At 40.6% G+C, this 20123-nt stretch overlaps 2 protein-coding genes across 5 annotated transcripts in view; both read left to right on the top strand.

Annotated features, from left to right (window-relative positions):
- The window catches only part of LOC122708155 (dimethylaniline monooxygenase [N-oxide-forming] 1-like), a 33676-nt gene extending 30508 nt beyond the window's left edge, over positions 1–3168 (top strand). Inside the window, exons 8-10 of one of the 2 annotated variants that reach the window (XR_006345027.1) lie at positions 534–606; positions 1687–1790; positions 2559–2595. Coding sequence is in view for 1 of the 2 variants with exons in the window: in XM_043924310.1 (XP_043780245.1) it covers positions 534–606; positions 2407–2749 (416 nt within the window). In the remaining variant the exon portion in view is untranslated. Of the gene's footprint in view, positions 1–533; positions 607–1686; positions 1791–2406 lie in introns of both variants that reach the window. The other variant, XM_043924310.1, reaches the window with a different exon arrangement.
- A 15442-nt stretch (positions 3169–18610) lies between these two features.
- The window catches only part of LOC122708013 (dimethylaniline monooxygenase [N-oxide-forming] 2-like), a 34580-nt gene continuing 33067 nt past the window's right edge, over positions 18611–20123 (top strand). For 2 of the 3 annotated variants that reach the window (XM_043924093.1, XM_043924096.1), the window contains exon 1: positions 18611–18947. The gene's annotated coding sequence lies outside the window, so the exon portion shown is untranslated. The remainder of the gene's footprint in view (positions 18948–20123) is intronic. The other variant, XM_043924095.1, reaches the window with a different exon arrangement.

A 20123-nucleotide genomic window follows, 5' to 3' on the forward strand; every position in this document is an offset into this window, starting at 1 on the left:
TAAAATAAATTAATTTTAAAAAAAGAAATAACAGGATATATGTGTTCAGTTTACCATGTCATTTTAGATACTGGAAATTTTGAGATTTTTCCCACCTCCCATCTAAAATAATAGAATTTTTTAAAGCAAATTCATCTATTGTTCACTGAATTACAATATCATAATGAATTTGTGCCAGTACAAGCACAAAAGATAAATCATGAATCAAAAAATATCAGCTGCTAGTCTGACTGAATCAACTGGTTCAATGAACATTTGAACACTTTAAAAGCTCAATCAATTGAATGAGAAATTCAGTCAAGCCAGTTGTGAGGTTCTGCAATAGCAAATAAGTAGTGAGGGGATTTGATTCTTATCTCTTCAACTGGTGGCATAATCACCAGGAGTTAACATTACTCTGCTAACATTTCTGCCAAAAGAACAGATAATTTGCTCAGTAGTAGAAATAAAAGATGTGCAGTAGTAAAGCATCTTTGCCTGCTAAGTAAGCACTGAAGTTACATTGCATTTTTGTTTATTTGTTTGCTTTATAGGTGTGATTAAGTTACCACCATCAAGCATAATGATCAAGGAAGTTAATGAAAGGAAAAAAAACAAGCCCAGTGGGTAAGTTAAGTGCTATGCATTCTTTTTGAATCACAACTATAACTGGTAAAGCAAGAGCAAAGAATGGTGTGAGTTACACTGGAGAAAAAAGAAGCAGCTAAGACTCAAAAGGAGGGGAAAAAAAGACTAAGCTAACCTGTTTAAGGAAAGAAAGGAAAAGGAAACTGAGGTTTTAACATCCTAAACCATCACTTTAGACCATGGTCATCTAGCATGACATGGAGACGTGGAGTTTATATCCTAAACCAAATGTAATTAATCCTTATCTACCAGATATTGCTCTATACTTCTATCCATAATCAGAAGGCAAACTGTTGTGTTTATCCACTCTGACACCAAAGGGTCTGCTCATTCATTCATTTCAGCAAATCCACGTTCAGCTCTCCTGTTTTTATTCAGACGGCCACTCTAGAACAGGAGTCAAAACAGGGCCAATGGACCAAATCTGCCAACCACCTATTTTCCTATTTTAAATCACTAGAAAGAAGAAGATTTTATGATATGTGCAAATTTTGTAAAATTCACATCACTGTGGCCATAAGTAAAGCTTTATTAGCACACAGCCCCACTCAAGTTTGGGCTTCCCTGGTGGCTCACTGGTAAAGAATCTGCCTGCAGATACAGAAGACACAGGTTTGATCCCTGGGTGGCGAAGACCCCCTGGAGAAGGAAATGGCCACCCACTCCAGAATTCTTGTCTGGGAAATCCCATGGACAGAGGAGCCTGGCGGCTACAGTCCATGTGGTTGCAAAGAGTCAGACACAACTGAGCGACTGAGCAGACTCAATTTAAGTATTGGTTAAGACTGCTTTTGCATTAGGACAGTAAAGTTGACTAGCTGAGGTAGAGACTGTAACATGGCCCTCATAGACCTTAAATATTTAGCATCTAGCCTTTTGCAGAACAAGTTTGTCGGCCCTTCTCCAGAGAGAGGTCTCCACTTGCGCTCTGCTTTTTGGCTACCACAAAGGGCCAGGGACAGTGGAAGGCAGATGGCCAGCTGGGAAGGACTCTTGCTCTCCCCAGCTCCTAATCCTAAAGCACCTCTGATTTTCTCTGTTTTACTGTTTATGTTTCAGACTTTGACATATAGTTTTCACTTGGGAAAAAGAAGGGGTTTGTGACCGAGAAAAAAGACTTAAAATCACTGCCTTTAAGAAACACCACTTTTCTCCTTCATATATATTTCCAAACTTCAAATGTTTTACTATCCTTGTCAAAGTCCTAAATCCCAAAATTATAAAAGCACTTCCAGTGTCTCTTCTTCATTCTCAACCTGGGATATGATTTGATCTCCATTATGCAATTCTAGTATAACATAAATCACTAATTAGAACTACATGAAGCAACAGCTTTTGTCACTTTGGTCAGTCGAGGGATTAATTAATTAAAGATTAATACCAGCATTACACAGAATTTCACCCTACTGAGTTTTGTGATTTTTCACATTATACAAATCAAGCAATAATTGAGTTTTAGGAAGATATAAGAATAGTAAAATTATATAAAACCTTTTTTGCTAGAAATTGCTAATCATTTAACAATAGAACTAAAGTAATACTAGATTCATTATCAGCATTTGACAAACGATGTGTACAGAGTGTTTTTTCACAGGATCTATCTTGTATTTAAACAATACCATGAGACCATTTGACAACTATGGGCGTGGAGGGAAGAATACAGAAACCAGTTCAAATTTTGTGGCCTCATTGTTTACTTCTGGCACTTTTACTTGTTCTAAGGTTACCATTATTTAATCTTTTTGTTTTCTTCTTTATCCCAATCTTCCTTTTATAAAGGTTTGGCTTGTGTTACTGCAAAGCTTTGCAAACCGATTATATCACATATGTAGATGAACTCCTGACCGCTATCAATGCAAAGCCCAACCTGTTCTCTCTGCTCCTGACGGATCCACGCCTGGCTTTGGCCATCTTCTTTGGCCCATGCACACCATACCAATTCCGTTTGACTGGTCCAGGGAAATGGGAAGGAGCCCGAAATGCTATCATGACCCAGTGGGACCGAACATTCAAGGCCACCAAAACTCGAATTGTACAAGAATCCCCATCTCTCTTCGCAAGCTTACTTAAACTCTTCAGCTTTCTAGCTTTGCTTGTGGCCATTTTCCTGATTTTCCTATAAATAAAAAATTACCTAAATAAACTATCAAATGCACAGAGTAGATGGACAGCAATCTGGTTCCCCCACTGCAACAACTTTGCCTTCATGACTATAATCTATATCTGAGCAATGAAAGCCACCCCTTCCCCTTCCCTGGCTGGCTTGAGAGCCCACTAGTATTCCTGAGTGTCTCCCAGCTCCACCTGCTTCTAATGCTAGAGAAAGATAACCAAGATTTCTGTGCATTTGAAGGCTGCTGGAAGGTTCCAGGTTCATTTTAGAAGAGAGAGTTGTCTCAGACACCACTTTGAGAAATTAGACCTCTTTCCTATTTTCATATATCTCAAATAAAATTCAATATTTCATGAAAGATTTGGTTGTATTAAAATGGCACTCTTATGGTATCAGTTGATTAAAAATAAAAAGAAAGCAAAAGCCTAGGATTACTTTGAGTGGTCTTTAATTCTCTTTTTAAGAGTTGGGGAAAAGCGAGACGGGGATGAGAAGTCTATTAATAAAGACCATAAAAGGATGGGAGGTGTCAACGACTTGGTTGGAGTGTTTCTAAAGGAATGTACCTGCATAGAAGTGCCCATCCCCCTATAATACACTCTTCAACCAAACAGGGTCTTCAGCTGACATAAGAACAAACCCAATCAGATCTATTCCACAGAAAACAACCACCTCCACCCACTCTTGGAACCAGCCTCCAGCACCCAAAGGAAAAACATCTTCCACTCACATACACCTTTACAACTCTGCTTAAAGAGGCAAATGGCTGCCTCTTCTAAGAGTCAACCAAATCCAATTGGAAAAGACAGAGCTGAGAAGTCTTTCACAGAGAGATAATAGGAGAAAGAAAAGACAGGAAAAGAAGAGCAAAGGCAAACACCGTGTCTAAAGCAGTTTTTGACCAAGCTATACCAACCCTGGATCCTCTCTCACAGTTACACATTTGAGAATGTGACTCAGCCAGAAAAGGTGTTGCCTTCACATTATCTCACTGAGGGGCTTAGATGGCACACTTCACCTCACAGAGAGGCCCATGGTTTGCACACTGGAGGAAATTCAAAACCTACGGACTCAGGATTGAGTCGTGTAGGTAAGAAGAGATGCAGTTTGTGTCTCTTCCACTCTGGTCTGCTCTTCCAGCTCCTCTTTTTTGTTCCATTTTCTAACACTTCTAACCTATTTCACTTCTTAACATATGTGATATTGTGATATGTAATAACAACTGTATATTTGGTCTTCCTCCTCATTTCCAGCACAGAACTCCTAAGACTCTTGAAATCTCCTAAGTGATGAGAACATAAAGATATCTTTTGTTAATGAGGTGACTCTCGGAAAACACCTAAAGATGGGGGCCAATCACCAGAAGAACCATCCATGTGATTAGAGGATTGGAACTTTCCTTCCACCCCTTGGATCTGTGGGGAGGGGAGAGGCAGGCTGGAGGTTGAATCGATAACCAATGGTTAGTGACTTAATCAATCATGTCTGTGTAATGAAACCTCTGTAAAAACCAAAAAGGATGAGGTTCAGAGAGTTTCCAAGTTGGTGAACACATAGAGATTCAGGGAGAATGGTGCCCTTGAGAGGACATAGAAATTCCATTCCCTTCCCACCTACCTTGCCCTGTGTATCTCTTCTATCTGGCTATTCCTAAATTATATCATCCTTTTATAATAAACTAGTAATCTATAAATAGAATGCTTCTCTGAGTTCTGGGAGCCAAACTAGTTCACAAAAGCACTAATTATTTTAGCAAATTGTTGAACCCAGTTAGGGGCTCATTGAAGCTTCCTACCTACAGCTGGTTCTCAGAAGCACAGGTGACAACCTGGGCTCATGATGGACATCTGAAGAGAAAGCAATCTTGTAGGACCAAGCCCTTAACCTGTAGAACCTGATACTATCTCTAGGTAGATAGTGTCAGAATCAAGTTCAACTATAGGAAACCGAGCTGGTCTCCAAAAACTGCTCAATGGTGTGGGAAGAAAACCCCCACACATACATTGGAATTGGAAGCAGAGCACTTAATATAGGAACTCATAGTGGAAAAACTGCTCTGCTGAATATAATAGAAATGACTTTGGGAAATGCTTTTCTCTCCCGTGAAGCAGAGCTGACACTTGAGCATTCCTCATGAAGTTGACTGGGAAAGTTGGGTACCCAGGGTGAAGCAGGGCAAGGTGAACTATCCAGGCAACCATGTGGCAAACTATGGGAACAAGCTGGAGCCTGAATCTAATCTCATCTGCTGAACACATTGTACCAAGAGACTGAATACACAGACAGATTATTGCCAAGTCATCTACAGTAGAACTCTGACCCATAGCCTCTGCAACAATCAGATTAGAACACTCAGGACCAAGACTTGGTCAATAAGTGCCAGCTTCTCTAACTCTTGCCCTGGTTCCAACTCAGAAACAACAAGGAAAATCAAATATAAGCCCCAAACCAGGCACATGTGATGCCTTGCTTCTCATTAGCCCACCTCCACCTTTCCCACACCAACAATCTCCAATAAGAGTATGTCTGAATCCCTCCCGTTTTCTAATTTTTTAAAAAAATTCCCCTTCCTGCCTTTGAATCTCTGCCAAATGTAATGATGGTAGCTGAGTTTCTTACCATGGCAAGCTCTGTCTTCATGGGGAAGTCAGTGCTACACAATTTAACAAGAAACAGACAAGGAAATATCAGCTGATTACTCCAAGGTTGTTGCTGTTTGTGGTTTAGTTGCTAAGCCGTGTCCGACTCTTCTGTGACCCCCTGGACTGTAGCCTGCAAGGCTCCTCTGTCCGTGAGATTTCCCAGGCAAGAATACCCGAGTGGGTTGCCATTTCCTTCTCCAGGAGATCTTCCCGACCCGGGGATTGAGCCCGCACCTCCTGCATTGGCAGGTGGATTTTTTACCACTGAGTCACCTGGGAAGCCCCTAGTCCAAGGTAACAGAACTAATAAGTGGCTGAGTGAAGACATGGATCTGCAAAACATATATCCAGGGATCTTCTTAACGCCAGCATTTAAGCCTGTGGTTTCCAAAGTACAAATAACTTCAGAAGTCTTAATAGTGATATCATGAAAGTCATATTACAAGGATATTGCCCCATGAAAGCATCCATATGTCTCCCTTTCTCACTCTGCCTGAGTGTGTGTATAGACCTGCCTCTCTATCCAAGCACATCTGCCGTGCTGTGTCTGGGATTTTGCAGCTAATTTCCTCCATGTAGACCACTATGCTTCTGAATCTCCACATACATCTTTTTCACTGTTCATCCCTCCCTCTTCTTCTCTGACCATGACTATTCTAGACCTGCTCTGTGGCCATAATGTAGAACAAGGTCAATAGGAAGAGGGGGTCTCATTCCTCACCTTGGAATTAGGCCATAAATCATACTGGGAAACAGTATGTCAATTATAGTTTTACAGAGTCTCCAAACATCTCTCAGAACCAAAATTAGATCACCTTGAAAGGAGTGCTCTTGACAATGCTTATTCATTTATTTAACTGTGGAAGAAGAAAACAAATATTTATTGAGTACTATTTATTTTTAAACTGTGCAATTCTTCATCAGTTCAGTTTAGTCACTCAGTCGTGTCCAACTCTTTGTGACCCCATGGACTGCAGGACACCAGGCTTTCCTGTCCATCACCAACTCCTGGAGCTTACTCAAACTCATGTCCATCAAGTCAGTGATCCAATCATCTCATCTTCTGTTGTCCCCTTCTCCTCCCCTTCAGTCTTTCCCAGCATCAGGGTCTTTTCCAATGAGTCAACTCTTCACACCGGGTGGCCAAAGTATTGGAGTTTCAGCTTCAGCATCAGTCCTTCCAATGAATATTCAGGACTGATTTCCTTCAGGATAGACTGGTTGAATCTCATTGCAGTCCAAAGGACTCTCAAGAGTCTTCTCCAACACAGTTCAATAGCATCAATTCTTCGACACTCAGTTTTCTTTATATTCCAACTCTCACATCCATACAAGACCACCGGAAAAACCATAGTCTTGACCAGACAGACCTTTGTTGGCAAAGTAATGTCTCTGCTTTTTAACATGCTGTCTAGGTTGATCATTCCTTGCAAGGAGCAAGAGTCTTTTAATTTCATGGCTTTTAATTTCTGCAGTGATTTTGGAGCCCAAAAGAATTCTACATAATTGCCAATTGAATTCTACATAATTACCTATTGAAATACATTTTTTCAATTACTGATTGAAACACATCCCATGCATAAGAACACATGAATTTAGTTACTGTTGTCCTAATGGTCCAGGAGCGAGCAAGGAGAATGAAGACAGAACACGAAATCTGGTGCAATGGGTCAGGGGACCTGGAGCCTCTGTTGGACTGACATGCAGAGTCCATTCTGAGTCCAGCTTTTGTTCCTAATTGCTGACTACAGGACTTTCTCAGATCTTATCTTTCTCAAGACACATGCTGTGTTGATCACCTACTCCTAAATGTCCTATTCTGACATAGTCCAGATCTCCTTGTGTTTACCCCAGGCCGATCCCTTCTAGGCTAGTCTTAGGAACAATTAGCAAGTATGCAGTATTCACGCCATTCATTTATTTTTCTGGAATTGAGCTGCAGGAGTTGCTTGTATATTTTTGATATTAATGCTTTGTCTGTTGCTTCATTTGCTGTTATTTTCTCGCAATCTGAGGGCTGTCTTTTTCACCTTGCTTATAGTTTCCTTTGTAGTGCAAAAGCTTTTAAGTTTCATTAGGTCCCATTTGTTTAGTTTTGCTTTTATTTCCAATATTCTGGGAGGTGGGTCACAGAACTAGAACAAATAATTTCACAATTTGTATGGAAATACAAAAAACCTCGAATAGCCAAAGTAATCTTGACAAAGAAGAATGGAACTAGAGGAATCAACCTGCCTGACTTCAGACTCTACTACAAAGCCACAGTCATCAAGACAGTATGGTACTGGCACAAAGACAGAAATACAGATCAATGGAACAGAATAGCAAGCCCAGAGATAAACCCACGAACCTATGGACACCTTATCTTTGACAAAGGAGGCAAGGATATACAATGGAAAAAAGACAACCTCTTTCACAAGTGGTGCTGGGAAAACTGGTCAACCACTTGTAAAAGAATGAAACTAGAACACTTTCTAACACCATACACAAAAATAGACTTTGTTTTTTTTAACAGGGAGAGAAAATCAAATTTCAGATTGGTACCAGCTTATAGTCATTGTCAGAGAAGGCAATGGCACCCCACTCCAGTACTCTTGCCTGGAAAATCCCATGGACGGAGGAGCCTGGTAGGCTTCAGTCCATGGGGTCACTAAGAGTGGGGCACAACTGAGCAAATTCACTTTCACTTTTCACTTTCTTGCACTGAAGAAGGAAATGGCAGCCCACTCCAGTATTCTTGCCTGGAGAATCCCAGGGACAGAGGAGCCTAGTGGGCTGCCGTCTATGGGGTCACACAGAGTCCGACATGACTAAAGTGACTTAGCAGTAGCAGCAGCAGTATATTCATTGTGAAACAATAGTTATTCACCTAGTCAAAGTAACAATAAAAGATTTCAAGGGCAGTTTAATGTCTTAAGAAACTTGTATCATGCACAAAACTCTCTTCCACTTGCCACAAACCTTTTTTACACTTCTGTATTCATCACTCTATTTGTCCATTCAGAGAACAGCCACCTGTAAGTTCAAATGTACTTCCTTTTTCCTTAATAGAATGTAATTCCATTCCTTATAACTTTTGATTGAAAAAACACATCTTACTTTCCTTTAGCAACCATGAACTGTACTTTGTATCATCATCCTGTAGACTGGTAAATGTAAATCACCCAAAGCTATGTCATTTGCAAAAGTATCTTCACAAAGTCAATAAATAAACATTAATACCAGGTATCAATTCAATAGTGAATATTTCCCAGTTCACACAACCCTGAAATTCATTTTAGTTTAATTATTTTTGAATTTAGAATGGTTTGATTCATAAGCACTTACTTCACTTTAGGCCAATTAAATAGAGTTCATTGACCAATCAGCCTTTAGCAATTTTGTCCAAGGACGAAGACACACACTGAGACACACATAAATTTAGACAGACATATAGACAGAGATTTCATAGTTTTCTGCTTGATATTTAAAATGTCTCTCTTTTTTTGTTTGATACTTAAAATGTCTTTTTGCCCCTTCTTTTTATCTTGGTTTGAGTTCTACCAATTTGTTCATGGCTGGAGTTCCAGATAGAATGGGCTGTGTATCCCAAGGACAAGATAAGAGTTAACTTTAGGTTTTTTCCCAGGCCTGTTTTTGTTTCTCAGGCAGAACTGGAGCTCCAAAAAAGTATTTTAACAAGCCAGCTTTTTCTTAATTGCACATGCAAGAAGAACCAGTTTTGCAATTTCAGAAAGACTTCGTTTTAACCAGTTTTCTCCAGAGTCTAAAGAATATCATGGCCATTCAGTATCAAAAATGTCATCTCTCCTTTTCATAGTCATAGTTTCATAGCTAAAATTTAAACCAGAGAGTATTCAAATTGGCTCTGATGACAGGGGTAGCCTGTCTGATAAGGTGTTGTCCCAGCAGGGATAGTCTCTCCAGGGAGGTGAGGTCTTCTCTTAAAGAAAGCCTGTCCTTTAACCTCTATTTTCTCCCAGGCTCTCATGCAGTATCGCCTCACCTGTTCTATAGCCTGATCTTCCATAAGCACTTGATCTTGAGTTCTCCCCCAATTTCCACTCCCTATCAATTGACCTAAAGAAATGGGGATCTGTCTGGCTTGGTCATGAACCACCATAATCAAATGGGAACCCTCAGCTAGTCCCTGCACAATTTCCAAGGTAAAAGGAGAATTTACTCTATAATTTTGAATAGCTTGCTTAAGTTCCTTTGGTATTGTGAATGGAATCTGTTTGTGTACAGCCTCATACACTCCGTTAGGATTATTAGGATCTTTCCCAGGAGCTATTCATTCACGTATTGTCATTGGAAATGTCATAGTCACAGCCTCCAAGTCACCCTCCTGTCAAGTCTGACAAATATCTTTCTGGAGGGGTGACAGAACTGCTGTCTGTTGCAAGGAAGGAAAAGCTTAAGCCACTCCAGCGGTTAAGACAGGAGGGGTAGGAAGAGGAGGTAAAGGAAATTCTTCCTCCCCAAAGGTGCAGAAGGAACTGTAGCTTTGAGAGTCTCCTGTGTTTTTTGTTCTATCCCCTCAGGCTTTCCATATTCAGGTTCTGCCTTTGATGGGGTTTCACCTTCATCCTTGGAGAAGGCAATGGCAACACACTCCAGTACTCTTGCCTGGAAAATCCCATGGACGGAGGAGCCTGGTGGGCTGCAGTCCATGGGGTCACTTAGAGTCAGACACGACTGAGAGACTTCACTTTCACTTTTCACTTTCTTGCATTGGAGAAAGAAATGGCAACCCACTCCAGTGTTCTTGCCTTGAGAATCCCAGGGATGGGGGAGCCTGGTGGGCTGCTGTCTGTGGGGTCGCAGAGTCGGACACGACTGAAGTGACTTAGCAGCAGCAGCAGCACCTTCATCCTTACTCCCTTCTGAGCTTTCTGGTGTCTGAAGAGGTTCTAAACTAGATTTTATCAATGTCCAAATTGACCAGATAGATACAGGCAAGGGCACTCCTTTGCAAAGAAGTTTCTCTAATTTACTACCTACCTTCTCCCATGTTCCTAAATCTAAAGTACCCAGAGAAGGGAACCATAGCAATGATTCTCAATGGTTTGTAAAAGCTCCAATAGCCGGCCCTACTTATTTTTGTTCCCCCTGCTTTCAAAAGCTGCCTTAAGAGGCATATATACGGCCGGTATTGTTCCGAGCTTTCTGAATTTCCCATATTTAACCCCGGTTTCAACGAGAGAGTGCTATTTACTGCAAAGGGGGATTTTCAGAGGCCTCACTCCACTCTTCTCCAGGATCGTGCGCCGAAATTTCAGCTTCAGTTTCGCTCTCCTTCACTTCAGGTTCTCCTTCACTTCACGTTCGAGATCCTTCACTTTCGAGCCCCACGTTGGGCACCACTTGCTGCGGCCAGCACAGCAGCTAGGGATCAAAAGTGGTTGACGCGCAGTTTGGGAAAAAGAAACTGGAGACAGAATTAAAGTTTTAAAGATGGGACCGGGCATCTCAAGACCTCTTGGGTCAAGAGCCCTGTTCCTCAGAGCCACATCACTTTTATTTAGTGTCTTGGCAAGCAGAAAGTATCTGTTGTGTTACGATGAAGTCAGCCTCCTGTGTCCCTGCTCACGACTCCCATTTTATTGATTACTTTAAACTATCTTTGTTATTTTCTCATACAAGGGCTATCACCTAGCTGGAGGTCATAGATCCACATATGCCTCGGGAAAACATCTTAGTGTGTGCACAAGCAGTGTTCTGGACTTGTGCTGACCTGGCATTCCAAGGTCCACACTATGTTTTTCCTTAGCTTAGCAGGGCATGACAATCCCAACACATCAACCTGATGTGCTTTTATTTGAATTATGCTCTATTTCTAAATATTGCTTTTATTCTTTTCCCATAGTGGTTATCTCATGGCTTAGCCAGAGCAACAGGCAGCTATTAACCCCTGTGTACCACAATAAAGAGTAGCCCCTGCTCATCACAACCAGAGAAAGCCACACAAAAAAAGCTACAAAGACCCACACAGCCAGAAATAAAAGAATACAATTTTTAAAAAAATTTTTTAAAGAATCTAAGCCTCAACATCAGCAGAGGAGAACACATCACCAAAATTCTCTTCTGTAAAAGCTATCCTACAAAATCTAGTCAAAAGGAGACATCTCAGAACATTAGAGGAGGGTGGTGATTGTGAAATGTAAATGTCATTAAACATAGGTTGGGGCAACTTGGTAGTGTTCACCAAAATGTTAAATGCACATATTCTTTGTCACAGCAATGACACATCTTAGACTCTATCCTATAGAAATGGTCATGTGTACAAAGATGTTTATTGCATTGCTTGTAACAATGACAAGGAGAAATAGTGTCAGCAGTGGAATGGTTAAATAAACTGGGGTGCATCCTAACTGCAAGAAACAGAAACTCAACTCCAGCCGGCATAACAAGAAAACAGTGGCTCATCTACCTGGAGTCCAGAGGTAACGTGGGCTTCGGGATTGCCCAATCCAGAGGCTCCAGTGCTATTTCTCCAGTTTCCTTGGCTCTGCCCTTCTGCCTTGACTCAGCTCATCCTCAGCACACTAAGAGAACAGCTGCTGCAATTCCAGACTACAACCTGTACAATAAGAGAGAATTGCCTTCAGATTTCCTTCAGAAGCAGAATGAGGCAGACAGCAACTTGTACTTTAAAAGTCTGTTTACCCCTTCTTCCTGGCCACATGGCTGCCTAACTAGGGGCAATCTTTCCCTGTCTTTCTTGCAGCCAGTGTGGCTATGTGATCATTTTCTTGTGAATGGAAATTATGTGTGTGGTTTCTCCTTCAATTACTTAAAAGGGAATTGCTTACTGTGCACTTCCTCACTTTCTCCTTTCTGAGAGCTGTATCATGGTTGTGGCAGCAACCCAGTTTCAACCATACAAAGTCCTCAGAGAGGACAGAATAACAAGATAGAAGGCAAAAGTTTCTCCAAGTGACTCAGGCAAGAAAGCCGCCTTACCAGCCTAGAGTGGGCAAATGGTTGCATGGCAGAGAAATAAAATTTTCTCTTATTCGTTCCACTGTATTTAAGAGTCTCTGCTACATCAGCTTCCCTTTGCACTGTAGAAACAAATGAAAATCTCCAGTGCATCCCTCCTCATGTTTCAAGTCCTCACACATAAACTGCATCAAAGCCTCCTTCTCATCATGTGCTAGGGGGATGGGATTCTCCTTTGATTAAAAGACCCACACACAGAGCTGGGGGTGAGGTCAGCTGTCTCCAAGAGACTCAGAGCAGCATGGAGAAGCTGTGAATCAACCTCTGACTCAATTTCTCTCTCTTTCCCATGACTCCTGTCATAATTCTCAGTGATTTCAAAATCAGATATACCGTCCTTCCACACCATGTCCAATCAGCTCCTTAACCTAGCTCCCTCTAACGATCTTATCCTCCACCTGTCTCAGTCAGCTACTACTATACCTGCGTGCCTGCTAAGTCACTTCAGTCTTTGCGACCCCATGGACTGTAGTGCTCTAGGCTACTCTGTCCGTGGGATTCTCCAGGCAAGAATACTGGAGTGGGTTGCCATTTCCTTCTCCAGGGGATCTTCGCGACCCAGGGATCAGACCTGCTGGTTCAGCTGCAGCTCTTGCACTGCACGCAGATTCTTTGCCACTCAGCCACCAGGGAAGCCCGCCTAGTACTACGTTCATATGCAAAACCAGTGCTGTCCACTTGACTTTTCTGCCGTTATGGAAAAATTCAATCTTCACTCTCTAGTGCAGTAGCCACTAGCCACGTGTGCCTGTTAAGCAATTGAAATGTGGCTAGAGCCAAAGAAAAATGAAATTTTAACTTAATGTTGATTTATATATAAATTTAGAAAGCTATAGGCTTCCTTGGTGGCTCAAACAGTAAAGAATCTGCCTGCAATGCAGGAGACCTGGGTTCGATCCCTGGGTCAGGAAGATTCCCTGGTAAAGGGAATGGCAGCCCACTCCAGTATTCTTGCCTGGAGAATTCCACGGACAGTGGAACCAAGTGGGCTATCGTCCATGGAGTCGCAAAGAGTTGGACACAACTACGTGATTAACACTTGCAGAAATTAAGAACACGTTAGAAAGTTATATGTGGCTAGTGGCTATTGTATTAAACAGTGAAGGTCTTGGCTATACTACTCTCAACAAGTGTAATTCTCCACTATCTGAATTACAAACATCCCACTCTCCACCAAAATCATCGTATTCTTCCAGTTAACTCTTCTAATGTGATATTCCCTTCAAACTCCTTGGACTTCCAATCCAAACATTCCACCATCTTTCACCGTCCCGGCTCCCTTTGTTTTCTCATCTCCTTCATTACCCAGTTTAGAGCTCATAATTCTGTAACATCACATTTGCATACTCTCAGCTCCACTGTCTTCTCTCTCTCATTCATTCACACTCGCATAGTAGGACTCGAACTCTGGCCAAAATCCAACTCTTCTCTGACTTCAAACCCCACCTGAGCACTTCATCTTAGATAGAGGAGAAACATTCAGCTTCCTAACTGATCACTCTTCAACTCATGCCTATCCTGCTGCTGCTGCTGCTGCTCCTAAGTCGCTTCAGTCGTGTCCGACTCCTTGCGACCCCATAGACGGCAGCCGACCAGGCTCTGCCATCCCTGGGATTCTCCAGGCAAGAACACTGGAGTGGGTTGCCATTTTCTTCTCCAATGCATGGAAGTGAAAAGTGAAAGTGAAGTCGCTCAGTCTTGTCAGACTCTTCCTGATCCCACAGACTGCAGCCTACCAGGCTCCTCCATCCATGGCATTTTCCAGGCAAGAGTACTGGAGTGGGATGCCATTGTCTTCTCCCATGCCTATCCTACTTGCCCCCCAAACCCTGGTAGATTTCTTTAATTCCTTCACTTCCCAATCTCATTTCTTAATTGACTATTTTATATCATCTCCTCTTACCACAAATCTCTGCCACTTCCTTCTCACCTCACTCTCAGAGGGAAAAAAAATAGTAGCAATTATCAGATAACTTTGACAGATTTCCACCAACTTCTCTTCCAAATTGTTGAGTTTTCCTCTCTACTTGGTTATTTGCCACAGTACATAAATATGCCTTACAATTCCTGATTTTAAAAACCCTCCTAAACCACACAACTCTTCCAGCAAACACTGTTATACATCAGAGGGCTTCTGCGGTGGCTCAAACTATGGTAAAGAATCTGCATGGAATGCGCAAGACCCAGGTTCTTTCCCTGGGTCAGGAAGATCCCTTGGAGAAGAGAATGGCGACCCACTCCAATATTCTTGCCTGGAGAATCCCATGGACAGAGGAGTCTGGCAGGCTACAGTCCATGGTGTCACAAAGAGTCAGAAACAACTGAGTGACTAACAGAAAAAAAAAAAAAAAAAAGATCTGATTTATGATTTAGAAAGATAGTTCTGAAGAACAGTTTATAGGTGAGCAATTGGAAGCAAGAAAACTAAGTAAAAGTCTATTTTAGGAGATTAGTTTCAGTAGTAGCAAACTCGATAATGTTGATCATTCTTAAACTAGACCCTTTGGAGGATGGAAAACTGTTATGAAATAGGACAAACTAAAGAGATTTATAGCTAAATGTAACTTATAAACTTTGACTGACTCTTTTAATCAGGAGAAATATAACCATAAAGAGTGGTATGTGGTTCAATGTATGCAAGTCAATTAATGTGATATACCACACTAACAAAAAGAAGGATAAAAATCACATGATCATCTTAATAGATAAAGAAAAATCATTTGACAAAATTCAACAGTTTCATGATTAAAACTCTCAACAAACTAGATGTAAAAGGAATTTACTTCAACATAGTAAAGGTCATATATGACAAGTCCACAGCTAACATCATACTCAATTGGGAAAAACAAGACAAGAATGTTCACTCTTGCCACTTAGATTCAACATCGTACTGAATGTTCTAGCTGGAGTAATTAGACAACAAAAATAAAGTATTCAAATCATAAAGGAAGAAGTAAATTATCTCTGTTTGCAAATGACACAATTTGCATATAGAAAACCTTTAAATACTCCACAAAAAAAGTTAAAACTATTAATAATAAACAGAGCTATAGTGATTAGAACAGTATGATACTAGCATAAAGACAGACATACAGAGCAATCTAGCAGAATAGACAGCCCAGAAATAAACCCACACATATATAGTTAGTAGATCTTTTATAAAGCTGCCAAGATCACAGAAAGGGTAAAGGACAGTCTCTTCAACAGATGGTGTTGGGAAAATCGGATATTCACATGCTAATAAAACTGGACCATTCTCTTACACCATGCTAAAAAATCAATTCAAAATGTATTAAATACTTACATGTAAGAACTGAAACTATAAAACTCTTAAGAGATAACATATTGAAAAAGCTTCTTGATGTTGTTCTTTTTATTTGTTTGTTTGTTTTTTTGACGTTGTTCTTAACGATGAATATGACACAAAGGCTCAAAGGCACAAAAACAAAATAGACAAGCAAGATTTCATCAAACTAAAAGTCTCTGAGCAGCAAAAGAAACAACAGAATGAAAAGAGAACCTACAGAATGAGAAAACATTGCCCGTACGTCTGATAAGGGGTTAACATCCAAAATACACAAGGGACTTCTACAACTCAATAAAAATACAAATAACCCAATTCAAAAGTGGGCAAAGAGCTTGAATGGACATTTCTCTAAAGAAGATATACAAATAACCAATGGGTACATTAAAAAGTATTCAGTTTCACTAATTATCAAGGGAATGTGAATCAAAACCACAGTGAGATATCACATCACACCTGGTAAGATTGTGGTTATCAAAAGCAAAATAAAAGATAACAAGTGTTAGGATGTGAAGAAATCAGAACCCTTCTACACAGTAGGTGGGGATGTAAAATAGTGCAGCTGCTATGGAAAATAGTATGGAGGTTCCTCAAAAAGTTTAAAACGAGAAGTACCGTATGATCCAGCAATCCTACCTCTGGGTATTTGTACAAAAGAATTGAAATCAGGATCTCAAAAAGATATTTGCATTACCAGGTTCACTGCAGCATTATTGACAATAGTCAAGATATGGGAACAACCTAAATGTCCATGGACAGATGAATGAATAAAGAGATGTGGTATATACATACAGTATAATATTATTCAGCTCTTAAAAAAGAAAAGAAATTGTGTGATATGGGACAGCATTAATGAACCTGGAGACATTACTGTAAGTGAAATAAGCCAGTCACAAAAATACAAATCTGTATTATTCTATTTATATGAGGTACTCAAAATAGTTAAATTTATAGAAGGAAACAGTGGAATGGTGCTTGCCAGAGACTAGAGGGAGAGGGAAATGGAGAGTTGTTGTTCAATGGATATAAACTTTCAGTTATGCAAGATGAATAAATTCTGGAGATCTGCTGTTCAATGTAATGCCAAGAGTTAACAATAGTGTATTGTGCATTTCAAAAATTTGTTAAAGATTTGTTAAGAGGGTGTATGGCTTCCCAGCTGGCTCAGTAGTAAAGAATCTGCCTGCCAGTGCAGGAGACTCGGTTTCAATCCCTGGGTTGGGAAGATCCCCTCTAGGAAGAAATGACAACCCACTTAAGTATTCTTGCCTGGAAAATCCCATAGACAAAGAAGCCTAGTAGGCTACAGTCCATGGGGTTACAAAGAGTTGGACACTACTTTGTGCCTGAACACAGCACAGCAGCAAGTGGGTATATCTCATGTCAAATATTCTTAACCAAAAACAAACAAAGGTCCATGAGGAAACTTCTGGAGGATGAATGTGTTTTTTACCTTGAGCTATGATGGTTTCACAGATGCACGCATATGTCCAAATTCATCAAATTATATACATTAAATATATACAGGGTTTTTTTGTATATCCTAGGCCTCAATAAAACCATTTGCCAAAAATGAGAGGGTAAATATTTAACAAATGGCTGGGGGTGGGGGACATCCCAAATTTGTACTGTTTGCCAGTTTCCATGATGTAAACATCCCCACTGTGAACAATGTCAAGCTATTTTGTCAAGCATTACTATGCGTAATGCCAAGCAATCACTGAACTTGGAAGACATACATATTCCCTTTGTGCATACCAGCTCCAGTACACCACTGGATGAGAACATTTTGGGGAATAACTGGAGAAATTTGAAAGTGGACTGTATATTGGATGATACTGAAGTTATATTGACTTAGATGTGGTAATGATAATGACTCTGTGGGAAAATGCCCTTACTTTTGTGAAATATATGCTGAAATATTCTGATGGCATCCTGATGTTTGAAGATGACTTTCAGATGTGTGTGTTTAGGTGTATGTGTGTGTGTCTCTTGGGTACATGTGTGTAGAGAAAGAGAAAGAGAGATGAAGAAAATGCCAATGTGTCAAGAGGTTGCTAGTTGATGAAACGGGTGAGGGATATGTTGATGCACATTAATCAAACTGTTTTTTCAACTTTCCTCTGGGCTTAAGATTTTTCAAAATAAAAATTAGTTTGTTGCCAACAGAAGATTTTATACAAAAATTTGAGTTTGTAGTTTCTATTAAAAGGAATCTAAAAACCTTGCAATTTGGGGCTTATGCTCTCAAATAATGCCATTTAGTTAAACCTAATACATGGGGGAAGTGCTTTCCAGTCAGATCTTGTCCAGGCCCTCCTCCCTCATTTAGGTTACCTTCCTGATTCCTGGAATCAGGATTCCTGGCTCATTTGCGCCACTGGGCTAGAAAATGTTAAGTGAGGCTAAGATGGTCTTTGACACTGAATTCCAGGCTCTCAGTGGAAGGTGTTTAGGATTCTATTATTCTATTATTGCCAGTGCTTCTGTAATTATTTCTCTTCTTGTGCCCTAGGCTAACATACAAAACCAGTTTTAAGCTTTTTCAAATATGTGTTGCCAGCTCCCTCTGCTGACCTTTTCTGAAAAGACGAAGCTGCTTAAATTCCTTATAAGTCCTGAATTTTGAAATCACACTTTTGGGGTTAGGGAACTAACCCTACTTGGGAGAACTTGATGACACAATAGTCACATAATTGGCCTTCTCCTATGGACAGCTCCTATAATAGTTCAAGAGACTAATTCAAGAGTCAGAATTTAGTTAAGCAGAACGCCCGATTCACTGGCGATTGTGGTTTGGGCTGATTTGGCGCCCTCTAAAGGCTACCGTGAGAAGAGCAGTCGCTCACCACGTGCTCCCCTTTAAGTTTAGAGCTCCATCGGAACTGGGACGTTTAGGAGGGTGGGGGAAAGGGGCAGAAGTCGCTTGTGGCTTTCCAATCCGACAACTCTCTTCTAATTCGTCATTGAGCCCTCCCTCGAGATCACGGAAGTTTCAACTGGTGCCCTACACAACTTTCTTTTCCCTCAGCGAGTATATTTTCAGCTGTCATCAGCATGACAGGAAAAACGGCAGGTTTTTGTTTTAAACCAAGAGCACTTTGATTAAAGTCAGCATTCCTTTATTTTTTATTTTCTTTTAGAGCAAAGAGTTTGCGTTTGGAATTTTGTTTTGTTGTGTTTTAAAGACAAACACTGTCATTGGCTATTGGCTTTGAGAAATAATTTGTAAAAGTACCTGCTCTGTGCCAGCAAGGTAAGTTTCCTGGATTTTTTTCTTTTAATGGGGAAATGTTTCCAGAAGCTGCTTTCACAGAGGGTAAATATTCCCCTTGGTAAGTGAGTGCACTCCTTAGAGATAAGCGTGATCCTGTCTTTGGAGAGTCTCTTGATTAGGGTTAAGGCAGCAGAATTAGGGCGAAAACCAGGAAGCAAAGGAACTTCTTAAAGAAACAAAGTTATGAAAGGGAGAAGCCACCCGGAAGGAAGATGTGGTGAGAATAACAGAACTGTGGGACTGTCTGTGATTCCAGGCTCCTTTCTGATTTCATCTTTTGGATGAGATGGAATTGCCTGTCATTGAGAAACACAAAATATTCCACAAGTGTCACATTTGGAAATACGGTAGCAAAGGAAGAACACTGTTAGAGTGATATAATAAGAAATATAAACAGATTGAAGTCCAAACTCATATAAATCATAATCAACTGTATGATTTGCTAATCATCCAAGTCTCTCCATGTCTCAAAAATGACTGCTACATTTTATGGTGTGTCAGATATGGGATAGGGTCTTCTTGTTGTTCAAAATTCCAACTCAGTAGATTAGGGCTTTTTCTATTAAGGAACGAAATATCAGCAACGAAATATCAGCAATGGACCTTACGTTTATAGCACATTCTTACAGTTTGCAAAGAGCTTAGCACACCTGTCCTCCTGACCCATCAGGCCTGCAGTAGTCTCCCCTGCCTTTCAATTTACATCTATTTGGGGCATCAATTATTTGGCACTTGGGTGTTTTTGCTCAGGAAAAACACAGCCCAGTATGTATCTCTAGCTAGGTCTCCAGGCATAGCTAAGCAGCCCAAGAGTGTCTTCAAGCATTTGTACCCAGAGCATGCTGCTATTACAAGACATATTGCCTGATATCATGCGTGTCAGCCTCTGTCTATATAGTGGCATCTTCTTGTGGATAGTCACTGGGTCTGTATTTATTACTGTTTTTTACTCACTGATTCTTAATCATTCTGGGGGCCCCAAAACTTGGCTCAGTATCTGCCCTTAGAGTTACATAGAGTACACGTGTGGAGTGAATTAATTTGCTACCAGTCTATTCACTGCAGCACATTTTGCATTTTAACCAGATCACTTAACAACTATTTCTTTCTTATTATTATTGCAAAAACAGAGCACAGTGAGATCTGCCAATTCCA

This window comes from Cervus elaphus, chromosome 14 (genome assembly GCF_910594005.1).
Source record: "Cervus elaphus chromosome 14, mCerEla1.1, whole genome shotgun sequence".
Classification (NCBI taxonomy): Eukaryota; Metazoa; Chordata; class Mammalia; order Artiodactyla; family Cervidae; genus Cervus; species Cervus elaphus.